General features: G+C 41.0%; 1 protein-coding gene across 5 annotated transcripts in view; it reads right to left on the bottom strand.

The window, feature by feature from the left end:
- Positions 1-22,401, bottom strand: part of MCC (MCC regulator of WNT signaling pathway) — a 215,355-nt gene that overhangs the window by 83,751 nt on the left and 109,203 nt on the right. For all 5 annotated transcript variants that reach the window (XR_013843519.1, XM_079995390.1, XM_079995391.1 and 2 more), the window contains one exon: positions 2,281-2,394. Coding sequence is in view for 4 of the 5 variants with exons in the window: in XM_079995390.1 (XP_079851516.1) it covers positions 2,281-2,394 (114 nt within the window). In the remaining variant the exon portion in view is untranslated. The remainder of the gene's footprint in view (positions 1-2,280; positions 2,395-22,401) is intronic.

Raw genomic sequence — 22,401 nt, 5'->3', positions numbered from 1 at the left:
TAACTTTTTCAGCAGAGCTGTGAGGAACAAGCAACACTCCATTAGCATGGGATTCCCAGATGTCTATTATTTGGCAATTTGATGATCTTGACATGTTTGCTCACTTGATACTGTAGCTTCCATTGCTTATAAGCTCCTAAATTCCATTTTGTAAAGAGGTTGGTGCTATTGTGTAATGGGCACAAGTGTTGTCACACAGGAAGCAAATTTGTGAATTCTGACCATATTACAACTCAGAACTACTTGGAATTCATAAAACTGAAATGCTGTTAAATTTGTTCCATACTCAGCTCTGGTGTTGTAGTAATTCCTGTTCAGCCTGATCCAGAAGTGATAATTTTATTTTTTCCTTGCTGCGAATGGGCTGCTCTGTTAGCAAATGCCTCCTTGGCTGGCTTTTTATAAGCTCTTTCAGAAATTCACAAAGGTTGCACATAACCCTGGGACAAACCATGGTTTAGCATGAATGAGAAGACGGACCTCTGCCCGGGTCCTGCTGCCGGCACACTACTGAAGTACTCTAACTTTATTTTAATATGAGTGTTGTTTTTAAAGGGTACCAGCTCATCCCCACCTTTTACAAGAGAAATTACCTAGATAATTTGTTACACACTTCGTGTGAAACCCTTTTCATGTGTGAAACCCTTTCCAGCAAAGTGTGTAACCAATTATCTAGGCAGGCTCTCTTGCAAAATGAGAAGCGAGAATTTTGAGTGGGTCAAGCAAGTCTTCAAGAAGTTATTCCCTCATAGCTGATGTTTATTTTATTTTTGGATGCCCAAGCTGGACCTAAAAACGTAACAATGGAAATTAAGAAACCAGCCCTTCGCAGCAAATTAAAATCCAGTAATGGCTTGGAATGAGTGCTTTATTATGATGCAAATGAAGCCTGGTTAAAAAGCAGTACAAAAGGGCTAGCAAATCCTATAACAGATAATTTAACCCTGCATTCCTCTTCAAGTCTGCAAACCAACGATGCACAACAAATAAAAATCAGTGTTGCTAATGCGAGACAAATATATTGAATTGTTTACTGGGGTTTTTTGCTCACGGCACACATCCCTTTGCACTAAATTGTGCTCTTTTCACTGAAAATGGTGGACCACATCTACAGGAAATATACATACGATGTTTGAGTCAGAGCAAAAACATTGGGCAGTATTCATTGTAGCACGATGCACAAGCAGAAATACTTGTGCTGAGGGAGCAAACTCCCCTCTCCTCTCCGCAACATGTTTTTTCTGGGGGTTCTGCTGACCCTCTGAAGCAGATTGAGGGGAGGTGAAGGGAGAGGTGGAAAAGCCCCATTGTGCTAGTGGGAATCCTATCCACTGTCTTTCTTTTCTCTCAAACTAGACTGTATGTCAGCAAAATAAATGTTTGTTTAACTGTTCCTGAGTGGAACTTCATGCCATTCATATTTATTTAGAAAATGTATACCCTGTTCTTCAAATGCATTTGCATCAGTTAGGATGGCTTACAACAAATAAAAACACAATGAATTAAATAAGAGAGTTGAAAAACATTCAGAAATGAGTGTGTGCCACAAGACATTCTGCCTAGTGAAAAAAAGGATGGGGAGAACAGGAAAGCTTTAACCAGTTGTTGGAAAACAGTAAGATGGGACCAAATGAATCTCATAGAGTAACGTACTTCTCAACTTGGTCATGGTCAATGAGAAAGCCCATCTCTTGTCCCAGCCAACAGTGACTCAGTCTATGATGGACACAGAAGAAGGGCCTCTCCAATAGATCTTTGGGAGCAGCAGGAAGATACAGGAGGAGACCAGCTCCTTGAGTATCCTGCAACCAAGCCATTTAGGGCTTTAATGATAATCAACATTAAGACTGTGCCCAGAAACAGGTTGGCAACCAGTTGGCAACCCTTGCATAATAGGGGGTAATATGATTCCATGAGCTTGTTATTCAGTTTGGGCCAACTGAAATATCTGAAGACTTTCAAAGGTAGTCCATGCAGAGTGCATTCCTCTAATGTAAGTAAGGTACATGTTTCTGGGTCTTTTCAGGAATGGGTGCTGGTGGCACAGCAGCCTAAGCTGAGCAAAGCTATTCCAGGCCACAGCCTCTATCTGGACATCCAGAGAGGTGTTCCTTTTACCCACTCAACAGCCTCAAACAAACTACCAATTTTCACTGTTTGGCTGTTAAAGCCTCACTTATTTGACAGCTATCTTACAACAGTGCCTTTTATCTTTTTACCGATTAAATTGTTTGAAGCCTTGAGAGCAAATACCATTTCAGCGGCTGAACAATCACTTACCTGTGCCTTTGCCAATTTCTTTTCCAACGAATCCCTTTCTCGTTCGGTTTGCTGTAGGCGTTTGTTAAGTTCCACTATGTCTCCTTTCAGAGATGCCAGTGCTGCTAAGTGGAGCTGTAACACAAAAACAAAGTGCAGCTAAAATTAAACGTAATCTACAAAATGCACCACTTCCTTATATGTATTCTGGAGCAGTATTGGTGATACAAGTGTCTGAAGCAGGGTGTGATGTTTCACACTTCAGAATTTGTAAATCAAAAAGTAGGACAAGCTATTATATGCTTTCATTTGGGACATTTCCAGCTTTACTGCTGAATACATTTGCTTATCAGAACATACACCATAAAAAACTTAAATGCAATAGAGTCTAATATAATTGGAAGTTCCAGTGCATTACTTTTTAGTGTGACTTTAAATGCAGAATTCTACGTTACTGAAGCCTTCATATACTTTGGTTCACTTTTATGCCATTTAAGTCTCCCAGCAGTCTGTTGTCTGAAGAATTCTTCAAAACCTCATCTTCAGCTGACACAACTAGAGCTAACCATATCAGACTGTTCTAACTCACTTATCTTCCACTTTCTCTCTCCCCCTTTTAAACCCTCTTCTTATGTAAGAATCTTTCAATCTCTTGTGCTTGTGAAAATTGAATAGTCACCTCAGAGTACCCTTGAATTATTATTGTTGGTTGCATGCTAAGAGTGCTACTTAAATGGTATGAAAAATACATATATATAAATGTCTGGATAAAGCAGTTCTCCACAAAATATGGAACAAATCTTAACCTTTATCCATTTAGCTTGAATACCCAATGCTCTCTTAATCTGAACCTAACATACACATCACTTCCTATTTTTTAAAGGTTCTGTCCGAAGCATATAAACTCTGGCCTTTTTCTGAGTTTATTTCAAATTAATTCTGACTTTTCAGCATTCTGTTAGGATATGAAATGCCTATTCTACCCTTCAGTATATTATTTTGCTAGCTGCAAGCATTTGCACAACACTCCATGCAGACTCAAGAGCAAAAGCCTTGCTCACGTCACACCAGCTTGACCAGACCATCAACCAGACATGGCCATCAGCTTTGGCTTTGTCAACCACAATTACCATTTATAAGACTTAACATATTCTTTACATCCTTAAAATATTTGGTATTTGGGTGCACGTGAGGATTATATGAATGAACCAAAATACTATCTTAGAGAAAAATAATATTAGTCATAGCACAGAGTTTTAGCTATAAACTTGCAACTTTGGTCAGTTTACAGATATAAAAACTCGAGGGAAACACACATTTCCCTCCACAGCTTCAAAATTGCCAGGAATTTTATATCTCTAGTACAGACTCTTATACTAGAGTCCACATTCCCAGCATGTTTAGTTCTGTCTCAGATACGTTTACGCTGGCTTGGACCTATCCACAGAACGGAAGATGGCTGGATTCTGAAGGATGTGCTCTATGGGGAGCTGGCTTCAGCTACCAGGCCCATTGGCAGACCAACTCTGCATTACAAAGATAAACCCCACAGCGTGGGAATCCCTTGCAGATGACAGCAGCCCCTGGAGACAGTCAGGTTGTGTATCCACAGCCATGACCAGAGGAGAAATGACGGCTAGGAGGAGCACAACTGGATGCCTTAATCTGCCCCAGCTGCACCAAAACATGTCTCTCCCATACAATCTTCTACGATCTTCCAACGGTTTGGCTTCACCCCCAAGGAGCACTCCTCTACCGTCTCTTCCGAAACAGATGGATGCCAACAAGTACAGACTCTACTGATACTGTCCACATGTAAAAATAGATACCTCAATCCGAAAGCTCCCAAACAGAAGACATACATGTTTTATCTGAGGGGAATTGTGTCCCATCAGACACAGAAGAGCTCTCTCTGGCTAGCTAGTAATAAAACTTAACTACAGGTTGCATGACTTGCATGAAGCTGCTACAATTAGCTTTTAATGAGCTGTGTTTTCAAGCTATGCCCTCCGCCATCCCAGATGGACGATTTAACAGGGTACCATACGAAGACAGGCTCTGCATATGTGGGCAACTGCAGGTGGAAGACATATTGCGCTATTTACTATATTGCCCACTATACAGTGGACTTAAGAGGTTGTTTCTCACCTTACTGTCCATACAGGAAAGATGTCTCTCCCTGGCAGATGTAAACACTAATAAAGTCTCCCTTTTTGCTTTGGTAGCCAAAACGATTAGAAAGGAGACCCTGAACAACGTATCAGTGTAAGGGAGACACAGAGATCTAAATAGAGACCATTATTTGTGGTGTGACACCTCTTTTGCTTGTATTCATTTTTTTATTCAGATTTGTCACAGCCAATGGCTAGTACAATAAAGTTATTTGGATTGGATTGGACTAGCTAGTAGTCTTGTATACTTCTAATCCAGTTTATTACCACATAAAGGCTCTTCTACTCGTAAGATCCCCCCCCATCAGATCTACCTGTCTCATCTGATATTATTTATCCATTCTGCCTGTTCACATTGCCTGCATAGTCTCTGTAGGCACTCAGTTCCCATTTACTCATTGCATGCTGCTTCTGAATCTGACTTGATAAATGGCCCAGATTTGACCGATGTGCCAGTCTTATCTATCCATTGGCAGAGGTTCTAACAAAATATAACACAAAGTACTGTGTCTCCCGGAAGAAAGACTTTTTAACTGTGGGGCAGGAGAATAAGAATAACCTGTGCTCCTATGCCCTGGAATATGTACAACTCAGATCTGGCATCACAACCAACACCACCATATATTATTTATAGCTATGTTTCTACAAGAATGACAAAGGAAATACAAAGAGGAAAATATAAAATAATCCAATTCTTCTCTTTGTATTCATGAACTAAATCTAAAACCATTTTCTCTCAGGAAACAATGTTTTCTGGATAGTATAACAAGGACATGTTTTGTTTAGTTGTCAAGCTACTGGTTTCTAAGATAAATATATCTTGCAAATCTCCCATGCCACACAGCTTCTAAGTCATGGTGAATGATGATACCTGCATTTTAAAAAAACATTATCTGTTTGAATTGAATTTAATGACAAAACCAACCAGCAACCTGAATACCAATTTCAATGTATGTGGTAGAAAAACACTGAAATTACTGTGTTGTATAGAAAGTTAACAGAAGTCTTATAGTAGCACATTTGGTAACATTTCTGTGGGCTTAACCGGCATTGTGAAAAGGTCAGTTTTGATTTCAAGATTGGGGGGGGGGGGATTCACGAATCTGAGTTACATTTTCTGCAGGCAAAGTGGATGTCCTAAAAGACCTGTATTGCTGCATTGTTCAAAATTGGATTTCATGATACAATTTGTTGGGTAACTTCAAATATCGCAGAAGCAAGGTAGGATTGAAGCAGTCAGTCAGCCTGGGAAATAATGGCATCTGAAATATTTTGTTGAGATGACTTCTTCCCTCAACTTTAAAGTCCAGAAAATATAGGGCAACCACAGTAAAAACAGGACCACAAAGTCAGTTAGCATAGTACCTATATATAGAGACCAAAAGCATAGTAATTAGAAATGACATAAGCGTGCATTTGACTTAGACTTGTAAAGGACACACACAATCCTTCTCTATACACACAAGCTGCTTAGCTTGTATGTCAGCCTCACAGAATTGCTCAACTAATCTCAGAACCCCTGTAAAATTTCAAGTATTTCACAAGACTATATGCAAGGCAGTCGAGCAGAAATAGCAAAAATACTGAAAGCGGCACAGATTTCTACAGGAGCATGTCTTTATTAGCCAGAGGGTCTTTTAGCAGTGGTGGTAATTGTTAATGACAGAATAACCTTCAATGTTAGTCCATGGCTATTCATTTTAAAGTTTTTTTGTTGCACACCTTAAAGACTAGCTTATTTGAAGAACCTGAGTTTCCATAGTCTACACTCCATTTCATCAAAAGCTGCAAACGATTTCACAACCAGCATTTAATATCTTATTATTTCAGTTTAAAAGAAAAATACTCTGTGGAATCTTTATCCTAAAGCAGAATATCATTTCTTCAATCAGGTTTTATCATGAGAAAGCAAATAACAGGCAATTAAATTTTGTTATACCGTATTTTTTGCACCATAACACTCACTTTTTTCCTCCTAGAAAGTAAGGGGAAATGTCTGTGCGTGTTATGGAGCGAATGCCTGCAGGTGGCAGGGGGGATCTGCTGCAGTCGTGAGCAGAGGATCCATGGTTCCCCTTCCTTCCCTCCTCCATGGTTACAAAGCATGGATCCACATGGATCCTCAGGATTTTTGCATTGGGCTACTCCAAACTCACTGTCAGATCACATGTCTGTGGCCACAGCATGAACCACAAAAATCATATATCCACTATTTCGTTTAGAATATTTTTTTTCTTGTTTTCCTCCTCTAAAAACTACGTGCATGTTATGGTCTGGTGCGTGTTACAGAGCGAAAAATACGCTAAATTGCTATCCTGTCACCTCACCATCCATCTACCTGAACCAGGGGTCAGCAACCTTTTTCAGCTGTGGGCCGGTCCACCGTCCCTCAGACCATGCATGTGGTGGGCCGGACTATATTTTTTTAAAAAATATATGAACAAATTCCTATGCCCAACAAACAACCCAGAGATGCATTGTAAATAAAAGAACACATTTTACTCATGTAAAAACACCAGGCAGGCCCCACAAATAACCCAGAGATGCGTTTTAAATAAAAGGACACATTCTACTCATGTAAAAACACGCTGATTCCTGGACCATCCGTAGGCTGTATTGAGAACGTTATTGGGCCGCATCCGGCCCACAGGCCTTAGGCCACCTACCCCTGACCTGAACTAACTTTGGAAATAATATTCCTGGGTGTTTTTTACTGCCAGACTTCTTTGCATTTTTAAACAGGAACTGGTCTAGTCTATGTTGACTACCAATATGTACAGTTAACAAGATATATCAATGCCCACAAGCTGGAATCTTCTGGTAGTGAATTCCTTAATTTAACTAAGTGCTGTGTGAAGAAATGCTTCTTCTTCCCCTGTCCTGCAAACAGCACCATTCAACTTCATTGGATAACTCATGAGTTCCAGTATTATAAGAGGGTTCTCCATCTCCTCTTTTGGCCCACAGTGCATAATTTTATTACAACTCTGTCATGTTCCCTCTTTCTTCTAAACTAAAAAGCTCCAAATTTTGTAACCTTTCTTTGTAGAGAAGTTGCTCCATTGGGCTGTCTTTTTCTAGGTCCCTCCCAACTCTACGATATTCTTAGCCAGGTATGGGTAGAATTGTACACAACATTTCAAATACGGATGAACCGGAGAGTCATTATGTCATTATGATATTGTCAGCTTAATCCCTATCATGGCAATTCCTAACAAGGAATTTGCCTTTTTCACAGCTGCTGTTAAGTGCATAATGAATAGTATCACTCCATGACTACTTTTGCAAATTGGTCTTTTCCTTGGGGGGGGGGGGGGAGATAACAGAAGGCACCAGATCCTTGTTCGGATAATACCATTCCTTTTGAGACTTGATCTATCAGGACTTTGTTCTTTAGTCACAGTAAGACAGGTATCAGCTCTGAAAATGTAGAGGAAAACCTGTGCTTCTACTACTGTTCGACAAAGGCGTCATGATGTTTCTGGTGTCTGTGCTCAGTTTCAATTTCAGCAGTCGACCTTCCCCCCGCCCCAAATGAAGGCTCTATTGCAAAGAGACACATTTCTTTAAAGTGATTGATCTATACATTAATAGTTTGCTCAGGCACTTTCTCAATTTTGTACCTTTTTCTAAAGCTAATATTACACAAAGACACACTTTTACGACACAAGTGATGAAATGAATGTAATCAAAGTCCATTTCAGCAAATACACTGACAAGATGGGAATGGGAAACCTAAAGGGTAAGCCATCTTCTAGAATTAGTGACTTGACAACTCAGAATTCCCCAAGACAGTCTTGCTGTTTGATTCCTAAAAGCATGAACCTGGAATGCTGCAACCAATTGGCCCTTTTAAGCATCCATCTGAGAAAAAAGCAAGAATTGCTTTTAAAAGGCATCATTACATCGCTGGTGATTTCCGGGAGGGGGAGCAGAGGACTTCACTAAACTGTTACTTTTGTGAGAATCTAGGATAAAAAGGTAGAAACACCAACAGATTCAAGATACAGCTCGCTCCCTGTACCTGAACAAACTAAAGTAGCTACCATTGGATTTGTTCCACATATATACGTGAGAATAGCTATATAGAAGATGTAGAAGGAATCATTTGAACCCAAGTCTAAGATACTTGATTAGCATGCATCTTACAATACATTTTGAAACGCACCTAAATTCTCGAAGTGCAAGAATGATCAACCAATGCAGAAAGCAAATGCGCAAGCCCTCCTTCCTACCTATCATAACCGTGAGTATTTTGCTAGCGCATATATCAAAATCAAATTTCTCTAGCTAAAAAATTCGAGTTCTACAATAAAAATGATCTATATAGATTCACTAATGTGTACCTGTGGACACTGCCTCTCATCCTAACCTACCTCACAGAACTGTTGTACGGAACGGGCAGACCTATGGGTACGTTCCTGAGCTTCTTGGAGAAAAAGTGTTATATAAATGCAATAAAATAAATACAGTCGTACCTCAGAAGTTGAACGCCTCGTGAGAAGAACATTTTGGCTCCCAAACGCTGCAAACCCGGAAGTGATTGTTCCAGTTTGCGAACGTTCTTTGGAACCCAAACATCTGCCACGGCTTCCGATTGGCTGCAGGAGCTTCCTGCAGCCAATCAGAAGCTGCGCCTTGGTTCCCGAACGTTTTGGAAGTTGATTAGGCTTCCGGAGTGGATTCCGTTTGACTCCCGAAGTACGACTATAAATGCACTAGGGAGTCTTGTTCTTCGCATGACAGCTTAAGTCCAGCAAGACCCTGGCGAGGCCCCCTGGCCAGCTTAGCCATCTGAGGCCCAGGACAAATGTACCTGGATGCCCAACACCCTGTGCGGGTCTGCATGCATTGTTATGTCCTGCTTCCATAATTCAGGCTGCAGTGACGTTTTCAGGAGGATGGATAGCCTTGTGGCTTAATCTCAAATTGGCAAATTACAATCCAGAAATTGTGTGTGCATACATGGCAAGACTACCAAATTACTCAACCCCGCATCTGTAAGTACATGTAGTTGCATTTGCTCACATAAACTCCTTGCTGTTTTTTCTTTCCTCTCCTCCTCCTCCATACCAGTCCACTCTTTCTCCCATTATCAAAATTTGTAAGCGTCTCTGGGAAAGTGACTTTATATATATATATCTGAAGTTACTCTTTCTACTAGGATAAAGCATCATGCACTATGACTACACTATACAGATAGAGAACTTTTGGCAGGAGAATACAGAGTATACACACAAAATAGAGATGCAAAAACTAGGTTTGCTGTTCCAGTACAAATGTTTTGCAGTATGTTGCAGAAAGTTCGTATGTTTTCAGTAAAAACAAGTTGCAAGAATTGATCTGTCTGGATGCACAGAACATACTTCTCCCCAAAAGCAAGCCGAATCCAATGTTCTCACACTCTCTTTACTTCTAAGTAGAAACAAATGGGTGAAGAACAAATGGCACAAAGCTCTGTCCTTGTAATGGTATCAAAATTAAAAATTGATTTCCTCCTTATGGCTTGCTGAGTCTTTCTGATCTGATCACAGTACTCTTGCCAAAAGCCAACAGATAAAAGGAGAGCCAGACACTCATACCCCTGTTCTAAAAGCATTTGATTCAAGCAGAACCCATACTGACCTCGAAAGAACTTCTGGCTTCGGGAATGGATTGCACGGCAGCCTCAGTCAAGGGCTGTGCTGAACAGCCAGCTCTTTCCTTTCCATCCCTGCTCAACCCTGCACTCCACCCAGTCTAAACAGCACCGTGACAAAACAGAAATGCAACAAACACCCTGCGCTAATTTGTTTTCCCCACAGAACAGGTTTTCAAGATTGCATCAACCGCTGGATCAAAAAAGCCTCTCCAATGTTTTAGAAGTAGTAAAAAATATAATGGAGACAAGCTCTATGACTCTCTCTCTCTCTCTCTCTCTAAAGAAGACTACTGCATCCACAGTGTCCAAATACATTTTTTTAGAGGGAAAAAGACTGGTGGATAGATAGGTGGAGCAACTGGAGTCCCTTAGGACTCGGTCTGGAAGCTGCAGCTGGTGCAGAACAATGCAGTCAAGTTGATGAGGGAACAGAACTGGCCACTGATCAGCTATCTGCTCACATTCAAGGTCTTGTTAACATTTAAAGCCCTAAACAACTTAGAACCAGGTTACTTGAAAGACCACTTGGCTCCTGTGGATCTGGGGAAATTTTACTCATTTTTAATTTAAATTTTAATTAATTTTAATTTTACGCATTGTACAGAATATCACAGCACAGTGACCTAAGAATGGAGATTTTCTACTGTAGCTCCTGTTCTGCAGAATGCCCTTCTCTCTGCCATACATGAAGCAGCAACCACCAGCTGCTTCAGATGCCTAAGACATCTTACCTTCTAAGCCTTATGAGGAACGGTTGAAGGAGATGGGTAAGTTTAGCCTAGAAAAAGAGGAGACTGAGATATGATAGCCATCTTCAGATATCTAGAGGGCTGTCACATGGAAGAGGGAGCAAGCTTGTTTTCTCCTGCTCTAGACAGTGCGACTCGAACCAATGGCTTCAAGTTATAAGAAAGGAGATTCTGACTAAACATCTGGAAGAACTTTCTGACAGCAAGAGATGTTCAACAGTGGAACAATTTCCCTCGGGAGGCTTGTGGATTCAACTTCCTTGGAGGTTTTTAAGCAGAGGTTGGATGAACATCTGTCAGGGATGGTTTAGCTGTGATTCCTGCATTGCAGGAGGTTGTATGTGTGAATCCCCAAATATGCTTTTTATTTGCTTTTGTGAGTTTTTATACTGTTTTGTTGTTGTCAGGATATATTTTTAACATTTTAATGAATATTGTTTTTACATTGTACATAGCACACACCTCTTAGGTATTTTTGAAATATTAAGCAGTTTAGAGGCACTTTGAAATAAATACAACAAAATTGAAAAGGGGGATGTAGGCACATTTTCCGAGCAACCCTTTTTTCAAAGAGTCAAAAGAACAAGTATCCTATACTTGAAACTGGGTTTTTCAAACACCAGGTTTTACAGTGGTTTTTAACATGATGCCAACAATTAAAAAAATACAGCAGAATGTGCATTACAGGGTACAGATTCTTGTTTGTTTTTTCAGCTCGTAACTAGCAATGCGAAATGAAATTGTGGACCAAACACCAAAACATATATACATTTCCAGTAGTTAGGTGCAAGTGGGGTGGAGGTCAGAGAAGGAAGGGGCCTGAGGTACGTTATTTCACATCTGATTGGCTCATTTGTTTTTATAAAATAAACTTTTGAAATGGGAAATTTCTTTTCTGAAGTGCTCGTTTTCCTCATGAAGTTGACCTATATGAGCCAAATATTCACTGCAACTGGGCACCTAAGAGAACTGCACAGAACAGTCATCTCTAGTGACAATTCATAATTTAGGATGCAGGTCACATAAAGGGGCAGAGTCAACGCAGGAGCAGATGGAATTGTGTAATAAGCTTGTTCACAAGCTAGTAACTTCCGAGTCACTCCAGAGCAGGTTTCAGTGTGTCAGCGAAATAAAGTTAAATCATTCAGAAGCACATACAATATTTATACCTTCTGTTCTTCATGCATTGAGAAATACAACTTACTAAGCATCACCTTGAAAATGTACAGCAGAGCTTTCCAAACTGTGTCGTGACACGTTAGTGTGTCGGCTGCAGTGTGTGGGTGTGCCGCGTGAACGCTCCCCATGCTCTTATAAGGGGTTAATTTAACCTCTGGTTTGCTAGTAAAACTGAATTACTGTGTCACAAAACGATGCACGTCTAAGAAGTGTGCCACCAACATGAGAGGTTTAGAAAGCTCTGGTGTACAGGCTTAAAATAGTATGGAAATTGTGTTGCTGTTGCTGCGTTTGCATCCAGAAAACACCTCATGAGACATGTTCCAAAAGATTAAGCCTTCTTCCCCCATTCCATAGCTTTATTTGAATAAGTATCATTGCTTCCTTACTGAACAAAACTCCTCCCTGCCCAAGGATAGGCGAAATCAACATACAACTTTAATTGGCTTTCATACTATTGTTATGCTGCACTGTAACAAGACAATTAAGAAACTCTGCATTATTATGGTGCCAATATCAATTGTCACTATAAGTAAAGGCTGGCTCACACCATAAGGTTCTTATCCATGCAAGCAGGAAATTCTAGCCATCCTTGCAATGTCTGTGATAGAAGTACTTATTCGGGTTGGGGAGAGGAAGTATTCCACAGACAGCAGAAAATGCAGCCAGGCCATGTCTATCACTACAACACAAAATCACATTTTCTTCTACTCCCGTGACTGCCTTTAACAGGACCAACACTCAAACTACTTTTTTCCTATAATCATCCTAAGGAAGTTCTAACCTGCTTAGATTTCATTGTGTCAGCGTAAGAACCAGTAAAAGAAACTGGGAATTCTAGGTCATCTGTATCACACTGTTTGGTCCAGGCCCAGTAACACAGCCTAACCATGGTTTGGTTTGCAGTTCTATCCCTCTCATTCTGGTTTATAAAAACCATAGTCTGTTGTTTGCATCCAAATTAGGCAGATCAGTTTTTTTACTTTAATATGATGCCCCACCCTTGCAATAGATCCTTTTAAAATTAGAGTATTTTGAAAACTGTTGGCATAAATCAAAGTAATTTTATAATGGTTCCATTCAGGCAACATGCCAAGTTTGTCTGCTTTTGCTTTCTGTCTGGTTCACACTCCAGTCTTTGGAAGCGGTGGCTACAGAGGTCGGGCAATAGTTTTAATGAGGGTAAATCAATTCAGATATGACATCATGGCTTGCAAACGAACTTCAAAACAAGGTTTCGGGTTTTTTGATTTGCTGGATTCCTGCAGTAATGTAAGCTGAGATATTGCAATAATTCATAGTTAAGCTTTTTGGTTGAGAGAAAAGGTGACCAGGAGGCAAAATTATAGAAGTGTTTAAAATTATGCACAGCCTGGAAGGAGGGGTGTAGAGGTAAGTTTTTCTCCCTAGAACTAGAACTCAGGAACAAACAATGAAGCTGAATGTTGAACGACTGAAGGCAGACAAAAAAAGTATGCTGTGCATAGCTGACCTATGTTACTGTATTATTCCATGTATAAGACTTGTTTTTTTCCCCTTAAAAATAATGCCAAAAATTAGGGGGCGTTTTATGGACCAGAGCACGCCAGGCACTCCTGTCTTCCACTGCCTCCTGCAGTTTGGTCAAACTCATGCTGGTAGCCTCAAGAACACTACCCAACCATCTCGTCCTCTGTCGTTCCCTTCTACTTGTGCCCTCCAACTTTCCTAACATCACAGTCTTTTCCAGAGAGTCTTCTCTTCTCATGAGGTGGCCAAAGTATTGGAGCCTCAGCTTCAGGATCTGTCCTTCCAGTAAGCACTCAGGGTTGATTTCCTTAAGAATGGGGAGGTTTGATCTTCTTGCAGTCCATGGGACTCTCAAGAGTCTTCTCCAGCACCATAATTCAAAAGCATCAATTCTTCGGCGATCAGCCTTCTTTATGGGGCATCTTATACATGGGGCCATCTCCCCCCATTTTTTAAAATCTGAGGCCCCCCAAAATAGGGGGCATCTTATACATGTGGGCATCTTATAGACGGAAAAATACAATAATTGGCCACCAACCTGGGTAGTTTTAAGAGAGGATTAGACAAATTCATGGAATAAGGGTATCAATAGCTACCTGGTAGCTATGTTCTTCCTCCACGGCTGGAGCAGTATGCTTCTGAATACCAGCTGTTGCAAACCACAGGAGAGGAGCACACTCTGGCATTCAGGTCCTGCTTGCAAGCTTCCCATAGACACCTGGCTTGCCACTATGAAAACTGGATGCTTTGGCCTAATCCAGCAGGCTCTTACATTGCATTGTTCAGAATATCTGAACAGAGCCAATGTTTTGCACAGATTCATATTCAGAATGTAAACCACAAAGAAACGGTTTCCTTGGAAACCTGGGACTAAGTTCCAAATGAGAAAAGCTTCTCACAGCAGGTGCTGGGTAGGGGGATGATTCCAAGGAGTGGAGAAAGGTAAAATGAAGGACCCCAATATATTTCCCCATTTGCTTCTCCAACTTTCTGCCACAGTACATCAAAGTCCTGCATAAGCATTGTTGAAATCCTTATTCACCTAACAACAATTTTTGTCCATCTTTGCTCCTCCAAAATAGTTTTTTTCTGAAGTTGTTCCTGCTGTTGGAAACCTTGTTCCCAGAGCAATTTTCCTGTAGAAGATTGCTCTGCATTTCCCAAGCTTCTACATGTCACACAAGGGAAACAACTGATCAAATGCATGCTTAGAGCACAGGTCCCCCCCCCCCCAGCTAGCTATGAATTATACTAATGTTCTTATCAGCAGAAGCAACTTTTCACATTTGAGTAAGAAGACTAAATGGAGTGGGAAGAATTCTTAACATGAGTGGCTTCTCTGCTTTTGCTCACCACATTCAGTCATTGCATCACACACAACAATCATTTAATAAGCCAAATATAGTCATGGACCACTTAAGGGTTTAATGGGCCAAAGTAGTAAAAAGATGAAAAAGTCAATGTAAGTCACCACTTGTAAATTATGGGCAGGGTGATATATGTTAGCACATGCCTCTCAACACTGCAAAATGTCTGCATCCTTGCTATGACCTCTCACTACATTAGAAAGAGCCCTTAAGAAACATGGTTATGTGCTCACAGTCATTGACATGGCTATAAATCCAAGTAATGTTACAGGCACATAAATCTTGAGTTCTGCAGGCTGCCCATATAGGGCCGTAAATCTTAACAAGAGAAGCACCCTGCAACACCTCTTTATCTGCTCCTGAGTATTTTGTTCATATGAACTGCTGTGAAAGAAAAACAACCATAAACTGCCCAACTGTGAGGAAATTATTTATTGTCTTGCCCTATGAACCTTTCTTCTCCATGTCAATTTATTAACAGGTGTGTCAAGCTGGAAACCTAAAGGTATGCTGCATTCTGTTCTCAGCACTGCAGATGACTGACCGACTGGTTCCTTATATGCTTCTACATCAGCACAATAAAATCTCATTTAGCCTTCTGGAATCACTGCAGCCCTCAACTTATGAAATCTGACATATCTAGAATCTGGCTGAACAGCAATAGGAAGTAGGCTGACATGCTGACAACACTGTTATGAAGGCTTCTAGAAATAAGAGTCTTGCAAATTCGAATTCATTGCTTTACATGTGGCTGGGCTATCCCTGAGTCACATACCGCACAATCCTATTCATGTCTATTAAGAAACTTACTCCCAAATGAGTGAGTTTAGGATTGCAAACTTGGCCTATTCCATGTCATTGGAAAGCTGCCTGTGGTTAAGAGTTTATTTAAATGCAAGCTTCTGCTCCCCTTTCACTGGTCCTCAGCATCCTCACCTAACACCCAGATGGATGGTCCCTGGTGCAGAAAGTTCTGTAAGCTCCCTAAATCAGGAATGGAAAACATATAGCCCTCCAGAACTTGTTGGAATACAGTTTCCACAATAGCTGACAACTGGCCACGCTGACTGGTACTGATGGGAATTGCAACTGAAGAGTATATACAGAAGACCAAAGGCCAGTAAAGTGAAGCATCAGCACAATACATACATACAAAACCAACTTCCATAATTTGGATTATTCAATAGAGGAGAACATCCAAACAGACATGTGATATGTCTGGATAAGCTTTCTAGAGTAAAAGAAACCAACAAAAAGCTTTTAGCTTGCTTCTAAAACAATATAGTGAGAATGTATGGCTAATATGAATAGGCAGGAAGTTTCAAAGCACAGATGTTACCACATTAAAAGACAGGTTCCTCACATATGCAGAATGAACATTATACGGCACTCATACAAGGGCAAGTCCTACAGACTGAAGGGTTGGGGAGGCACATATGGGGTGACACGATCCTTAAGTTAGAACTGTTAAGAATTCTATATACTAATAGTAAATACTTGAACTTGGTAACAGCCCATGCAGATGTTTGAGCAAAGGTGAGATGATGTCAGCCACTGTTGTGCAGAATTCTGCACTGACTGCAGTTTCTGGACCAACCAAAAGGAAAACCCCACACAGAGTTCATTGCATTAATCCAACTTCAAAGTTCCCAATGCCTTAACGATCCCCTGTCCAGGAATGTTCACAGCTGTTGCACAAGCCAAAGCTGACAAAAACATTCGCCAGTCCTAAGCCACCAAAGGCACCTGGGCAAACAGTAACAAAGCTGGATCCAGGCACACCTCAAACTGTGTACCTGCTTCTTCAGAGGGATGCAACCCTGCCTAAAAAGGTAAAGGTAAAGGACCCCTGACAGTTAAGTCCAGCCGCAAACGACTCTGGGGTTGTGGCGCTCATCTCGCTTTACTGGCCAAGGGAGCCGGCATTTGTCTGCAGACAGTTTTTCCAGGTCACGTGGCCAGCATGACTAAGCCACTTCTGGCAAAACGCCGTTTACCTTCCCGCTGGAGCGGTACCTATTTATCTACTTGCACTTCAACGTGTTTTGAACTGCTAGGTTGGCAGGAGCTGAGACCAAAAAATGGGAACTCACCCCGTCGCAGGGATTCGAACCGCCGACCTTCTGATCGGCAAGCCCTAGGCTCAGTGGTTTAGACCAGTGTTTCCCAACCTTGTGCCTCCAGCTGTTTTTGGACTACAATTCCCATCATCCCTGACCACTGTTCTTGCTAGCTAGGGATGATGGGAGTTGTAGGCCAAAAACATCTGGAGGCCCAAGGTTGGGAAACACTGGTTTAGACCACAGTGCCAACCATGTCCCGCAACCCTGCTAAGGCAGATAATTGGCTAATTTCTCAAGTATAGGAAGCACTCGCCCACAGAGCCTCTCCCTTGCTAGGATTCAGGATCATTTTACTTCCCCTTAACCAGACCACCATTTCATCCAGGCACCGGTTCAGGGCCCGCATGGCCTCTCCTCACCCAGTTGTTTTGGAGAAGTAAAGCTGTGTCCTCAGTATTCTGATGACATCTTGCCCCAAATCTCCTAATGACATCTCACAACAACTTCATGTAAAAGGGAGCTGAAGCAACTTCTAGAGTCGCCCCAATTCCCCATCCCTGCTCTATTGAATACAAGGAGGGATTCAGTATTAAAACCAATCAGTCTTCTGCAAGAAAGGATTATGCTTGAAATTACTAAAATAATTATAAAGAAGTGAATACATGTTACTTCTTAGTCACATCTAGTTAAACTAGCAAGAAGACAAGTTAAACTGTACTTATGCAGAGTAAATAAGTTTATTTTAGTACCTTGTTATCATTTTAGACCACACCCTTGGTCTTATTTTTACAGTGCTAAGGGTCTACTCAAAGCTAAAGTCAGTTGAAGAATCTCTGAATCACAAGCCATTCATACACTTAGGCACTTGAATATTTAACAAGCTGAGCTTTATAGAAGGTTGCTATCAGAAGATCCTAGTTTAGAGATCCATGCTAAAAATGCCTGTGCTGATGGTTTCTTATAAAAATTCCTATTCATGAGAGACCATTAATCTTACTACTCTAAAAATGGATTTCTTCTTCTTCTTTTTGCACAGGCTTTAACGACGTGAGAAAACATTCTTTTCAGAAAAGCCAGTTTGTTTGGGATCCAGAAGTCTCTCCCCCAGTATAAAAGAGTCCATTGCTACTCAGAAAGTATAAAACCTCTCATATGGAAACTGTTTGCAGTGAAATATGTAAACATCTTCAGCTACATTTCCTTGCTCTGCCCTGTGAAGTGTAGATCAAGACTGGAACTTCTAAATAGATAAAAACTGGGAAGGGGGTAGGAGAAAAAGAATGTGTGGTGGAATAATCCGCTGGGAATTCTGAAAGCTATAAATGACTCCAAATGCATTGACCAAATGATTGAAAATCGCCATTCCAGTTGACCTCTTGAACATGCATCAGAGCTGCTTTTAGACTTGAGACAAAAAGGGGGAGAGGAGCAATTGCCTTAGGTCCCAAGTAGTTAGCAGACCTCATTCTAGCAAAAGTATAAATTGAAAACACCAGTTTGACAAAAGGGGAAAAGTAGACAAAGCCAAGGAAGCGAGATCATAGCAGCAGTATAGCCTAGTGAGAGACATCATAGAAACTTTCTACTGTTGATTTTTTTTTTTTAACACCCACTCACCCACCCTCATTTACTTGGTTCTTCTACAGCTGACAGGATACAGCACTTGCAAAGCAATCTGGCAAAAATGAATGAGTAGCTTTTGAAAGATCAAATGAACTGGTATAATCCAAACCAGAGCTGTCAGAGTTTACCACAGTGACATAGTATGGCACAACAGTATAATCACATTTTTAAAATGCTAAATGAATGGATGATCATCAGTGATTTTCAATTAGATGTTTAGGGCATCAATTCTTCTGCCAATACATTCCCTAAACATTACCTCATTGCATGTGGGGTGGGGGGGAAGCATTAACATGACTTTCCTAAAGCAGCAACAAACATTGCAGCTATTATTTTTTCATTGTTTATGCCACTATTTTTTATAAGGGAGTATGTTTAAAGTGGCAAAATTATTATATTATATATCATTCATTCATATATATATATATGGCTGAAAGGTTGAAGCTAGAGTGGGCAAAACACTGCTTTTATTATAGGTAAAATATATTTCCCTCCAACAGATATACAAAATTTGGAGTCTTAGAATTGAAAACATATGTTTCAAGAGATTAAAGGGCTCTAATTCATATGTGTTGTCTTTTAAAAAGGAGTCCCCAAACGGTTAAAAAACAGTGTGAAACATGAAGCCAAGCTTCTCAACAAAGTGTCTTATTTCAATAAACCTGGCAGATTTTTTAAAAGGTGGGAATTAATTAAATAAGACCTGCATCTACATTTGAACTAGATACTATCATCAAGGGATACACAAAAGGGTCTGAGTCTCGCAGAGTAAGACAGGGGGTATAAACACAACTGGGAAAGGTTCCAATCTTCAGGACACACAAAAGGTTGTATATTATTCATAATCAAGAAGGTAGGGATGTCAGATGGGAATTGAAATATAGATACAGCTTATCTTGGTTTGAGCTTGTTCACATTTCACGCAGGCCCTGCGGTCATTTCAGAATGCCCTGTTTTCCATTATAAATTAATCATAGGAGCAGCGTAGCCTGTTGTCAGGCACCGTGGAAATGCAGGCTGGCTGACAAACCAAATTCTTCCCATCATTTCAAAACAAAAGCGTATCAGTTTATGTTCTTCTCCACGAAGCAGCTACCAAATAAGAAGGAAACATTTACCCCTCTGGGCATTAGGAATAGATCAGGTATATTTTTTGTTTTGTTTTAAACATTTCAGAGCAGCTGTGAAATGTATTTCTGCACACTGAAAAAGCTTATGTTGTAAAAGGTTCTTTTCATCTGTTATTGTTTATAAATTATCAGTAGGGAGTCAAACCATTATCAAAAAGCATGAAGGGTGTTATCCAACCAGGTTTTATTCAAACAGGCTCATTTAAATTAATGAATGTAAATATGTTGTTGTTATTGTTTAGTCATTTAGTCCTGTTCAACTCTTCGTGACCCCATGGACTAGAGCATGTCAGGCACTTCTGTCTTCCACTGCCTCCCACAGTTTGGTCAAACTCATGCTGGTAGCTTCGAGAACACTGTCCAACCATCTCGTCCTCTGTCGTACCTTCTCCTTGTGCCCTCCATCTTTCCCATCAGGGTCTTTTCCAGGGAGTCTTCTCTTCTCATGAGGTGGCCAAAGTATTGGAGCCTCAGCTTCACGATCTGTCCTTCCGGTGAGCGCTCAGGGCTGATTTCCTTCAGAATGGATAGGTTTGAACTTCTTGCAGTTCATGGGACTCTTGAGTCTCCTCCAGCACCATAATTCAAAAGCATCAATTCTTCGGTGATCAGCCTTCTTTATGGTCCAACTCTCACTTCCATACATCACTATGTTAGGTCTGCTAATTTCAATGCGTTCACACTTAGTTGAAAACCACCCAAAGGAATTGCAGGGAATGAGATTCAGCATGGCATGAGTAGCACCTGTTTGTACAACAGAGTTTCACCTTACTTTCCTCCAGTGCTATTTTTCTAGAAAAAGAGGTGCCAGAACTCACCATGAACATCTCCCTCATTTTCTTAGAATGGTAGCCACCTGAGATGAGCTGGAACTGAGTTCTGGGGAGTTCCCTCCCCTGCATGCTTCCCCAAATCTCTCTAGAAGAGTAGAAGACCCTCTGGAGTAATATTTTTGGGCATACATGGGGCTGGAGGAAAGAGATGAGGAGAAATGGAAGTCCTGTTGTACAAGAGATTGCACAAACTTGTGGACATCACTGGATGTGCAAGCTTGTGAACCTCACAAACATGGGATGCTTGCTTAAATGCTATTCAAAATGCACACCAACCAGTGGTTTCAATCCTGCACGCGAAAGAGCACCTAAGTGGAGAAATGATGGACAGGGAAAGAGTTAAACAACCCCCCCCCCACTTCACAATTCTGGTTGAAACCTACGGCACCCTGAAGGTTTTTAGATGTACATTCAAATATTTTGTACATCCAAAAGCTCTTTGTGTGAAAAGGCCCTCAGGCACACTGTCTGAATTAAGAACATTGTTTAGGTTGTTTCTCATGTAGTATACATTTAGGACAAGAAATAAAACCTTATGCTTTCAGCCCTACGCTGTTAAAAATTATTACCACACAATAGCAGAAGAGTGGAGATGGCCATTCGTTTTAGAAACTGATGTGTTAACGTTACCAGTATTATCCCCATAAAAAGCAATTCATTCGCGTCTACGTATTAACTCTTGTAGGGCAAAACTATAAACGAAACGGTGGAGAACAAAGGATACAATGTTTTATAAAGATGCTCTTCAATTATCTAGCAGAGACAAAAGGCTAAATGAGATAAGGTTGCAAACCCCCATGAGGGCCCTGGCAAATAAACGGTTCTTTGCTCAGAAATTAGATGAAGTTTGGAAAAGTGCCAACAGGTATATATATAACTTGGGGGAGGGGGGAACCATATGAACTTCAGAGAAGCGGAAAGGACAAAACCATTCATTTAAGGTGATGTAGAAGCACACAAGGTCACCTTTTTATTCCAGTGACCTGTGCGTGGTGTAACAGGAGGGTTGGTTAGCTGGAGCACAGGTGGCGTAAAACTGTCTGAACCTGACCAAACATGGCTGAGGCTGCACCAATGTCCCTATCACATGGCGGTGGTACTTTTGTAAACGCTGTCCTGCAACTCAAGCCCCAAATATCTGAAAGACAGCCTTCTTCCCTACACACCGTCATGAGTGCCGAGATCAGCAGAGGGGACCTCTTGGTCGTTCCTCCAACTTCAAGAGACTCAGGGTGGTGGTTCAGAAGAGGGCATTCTCTGTGGGAGCCCCAAAACTGTGAAGTTCCTTCCCCACAAAGGTATGTGTGGGACCTTTATAATACAGCTTCCGGAGAATGCTGAAGAGACATTTCTATACCCAAGCTTTTAACATTTAAGGTGCATATTTTTCAGACTCGCCTTATTTTTGTGGTTGTAAGTTGTTTTTAAACTGTTTTTAATATTGTATTTTAATGTTGTAACCCACCCTGGGACCTTAGGGTGAAGGTGGGAAATTCATCACCATCATCATCACTCCCCCATACAATGGTACCTCAAGTTACATACGCTTCAGGTTACATACGCTTCAGGTTACAGACTCCGCTAACCCAGAAATAGTGCTTCAGGTTAAGAACTTTGCTTCAGGATGAGAGAACAGAAATCGTGCTCCGGCGGCGCGGCAGCAGCAGGAGGCCCCGTTAGCTAAAGTGGTGCTTCAGGTTAAGAACAGTTTCAGGTTAAGAACGGACCTCCGGAACGAATTAAGTACTTAACCCGAGGTACCACTGTATATGTATATACTCAGCATTCTATGGAATTCATTTAGGCCCTGCATACACTTTTTGTTTGGGGCAGATATTAGTCTTAGTAATTTCTTTCCTCGTGAACAGCTTTGGACA

The sequence above is a fragment of the Podarcis cretensis genome, assembly GCF_951804945.1.
Source record: "Podarcis cretensis genome assembly, chromosome: 11".
NCBI classification, from domain to species: domain Eukaryota; kingdom Metazoa; phylum Chordata; class Lepidosauria; order Squamata; family Lacertidae; genus Podarcis; species Podarcis cretensis.
The sequence above is the reverse complement of the archived record's forward strand: the minus strand, read 5'-3'. Positions and strand labels throughout refer to the sequence as shown.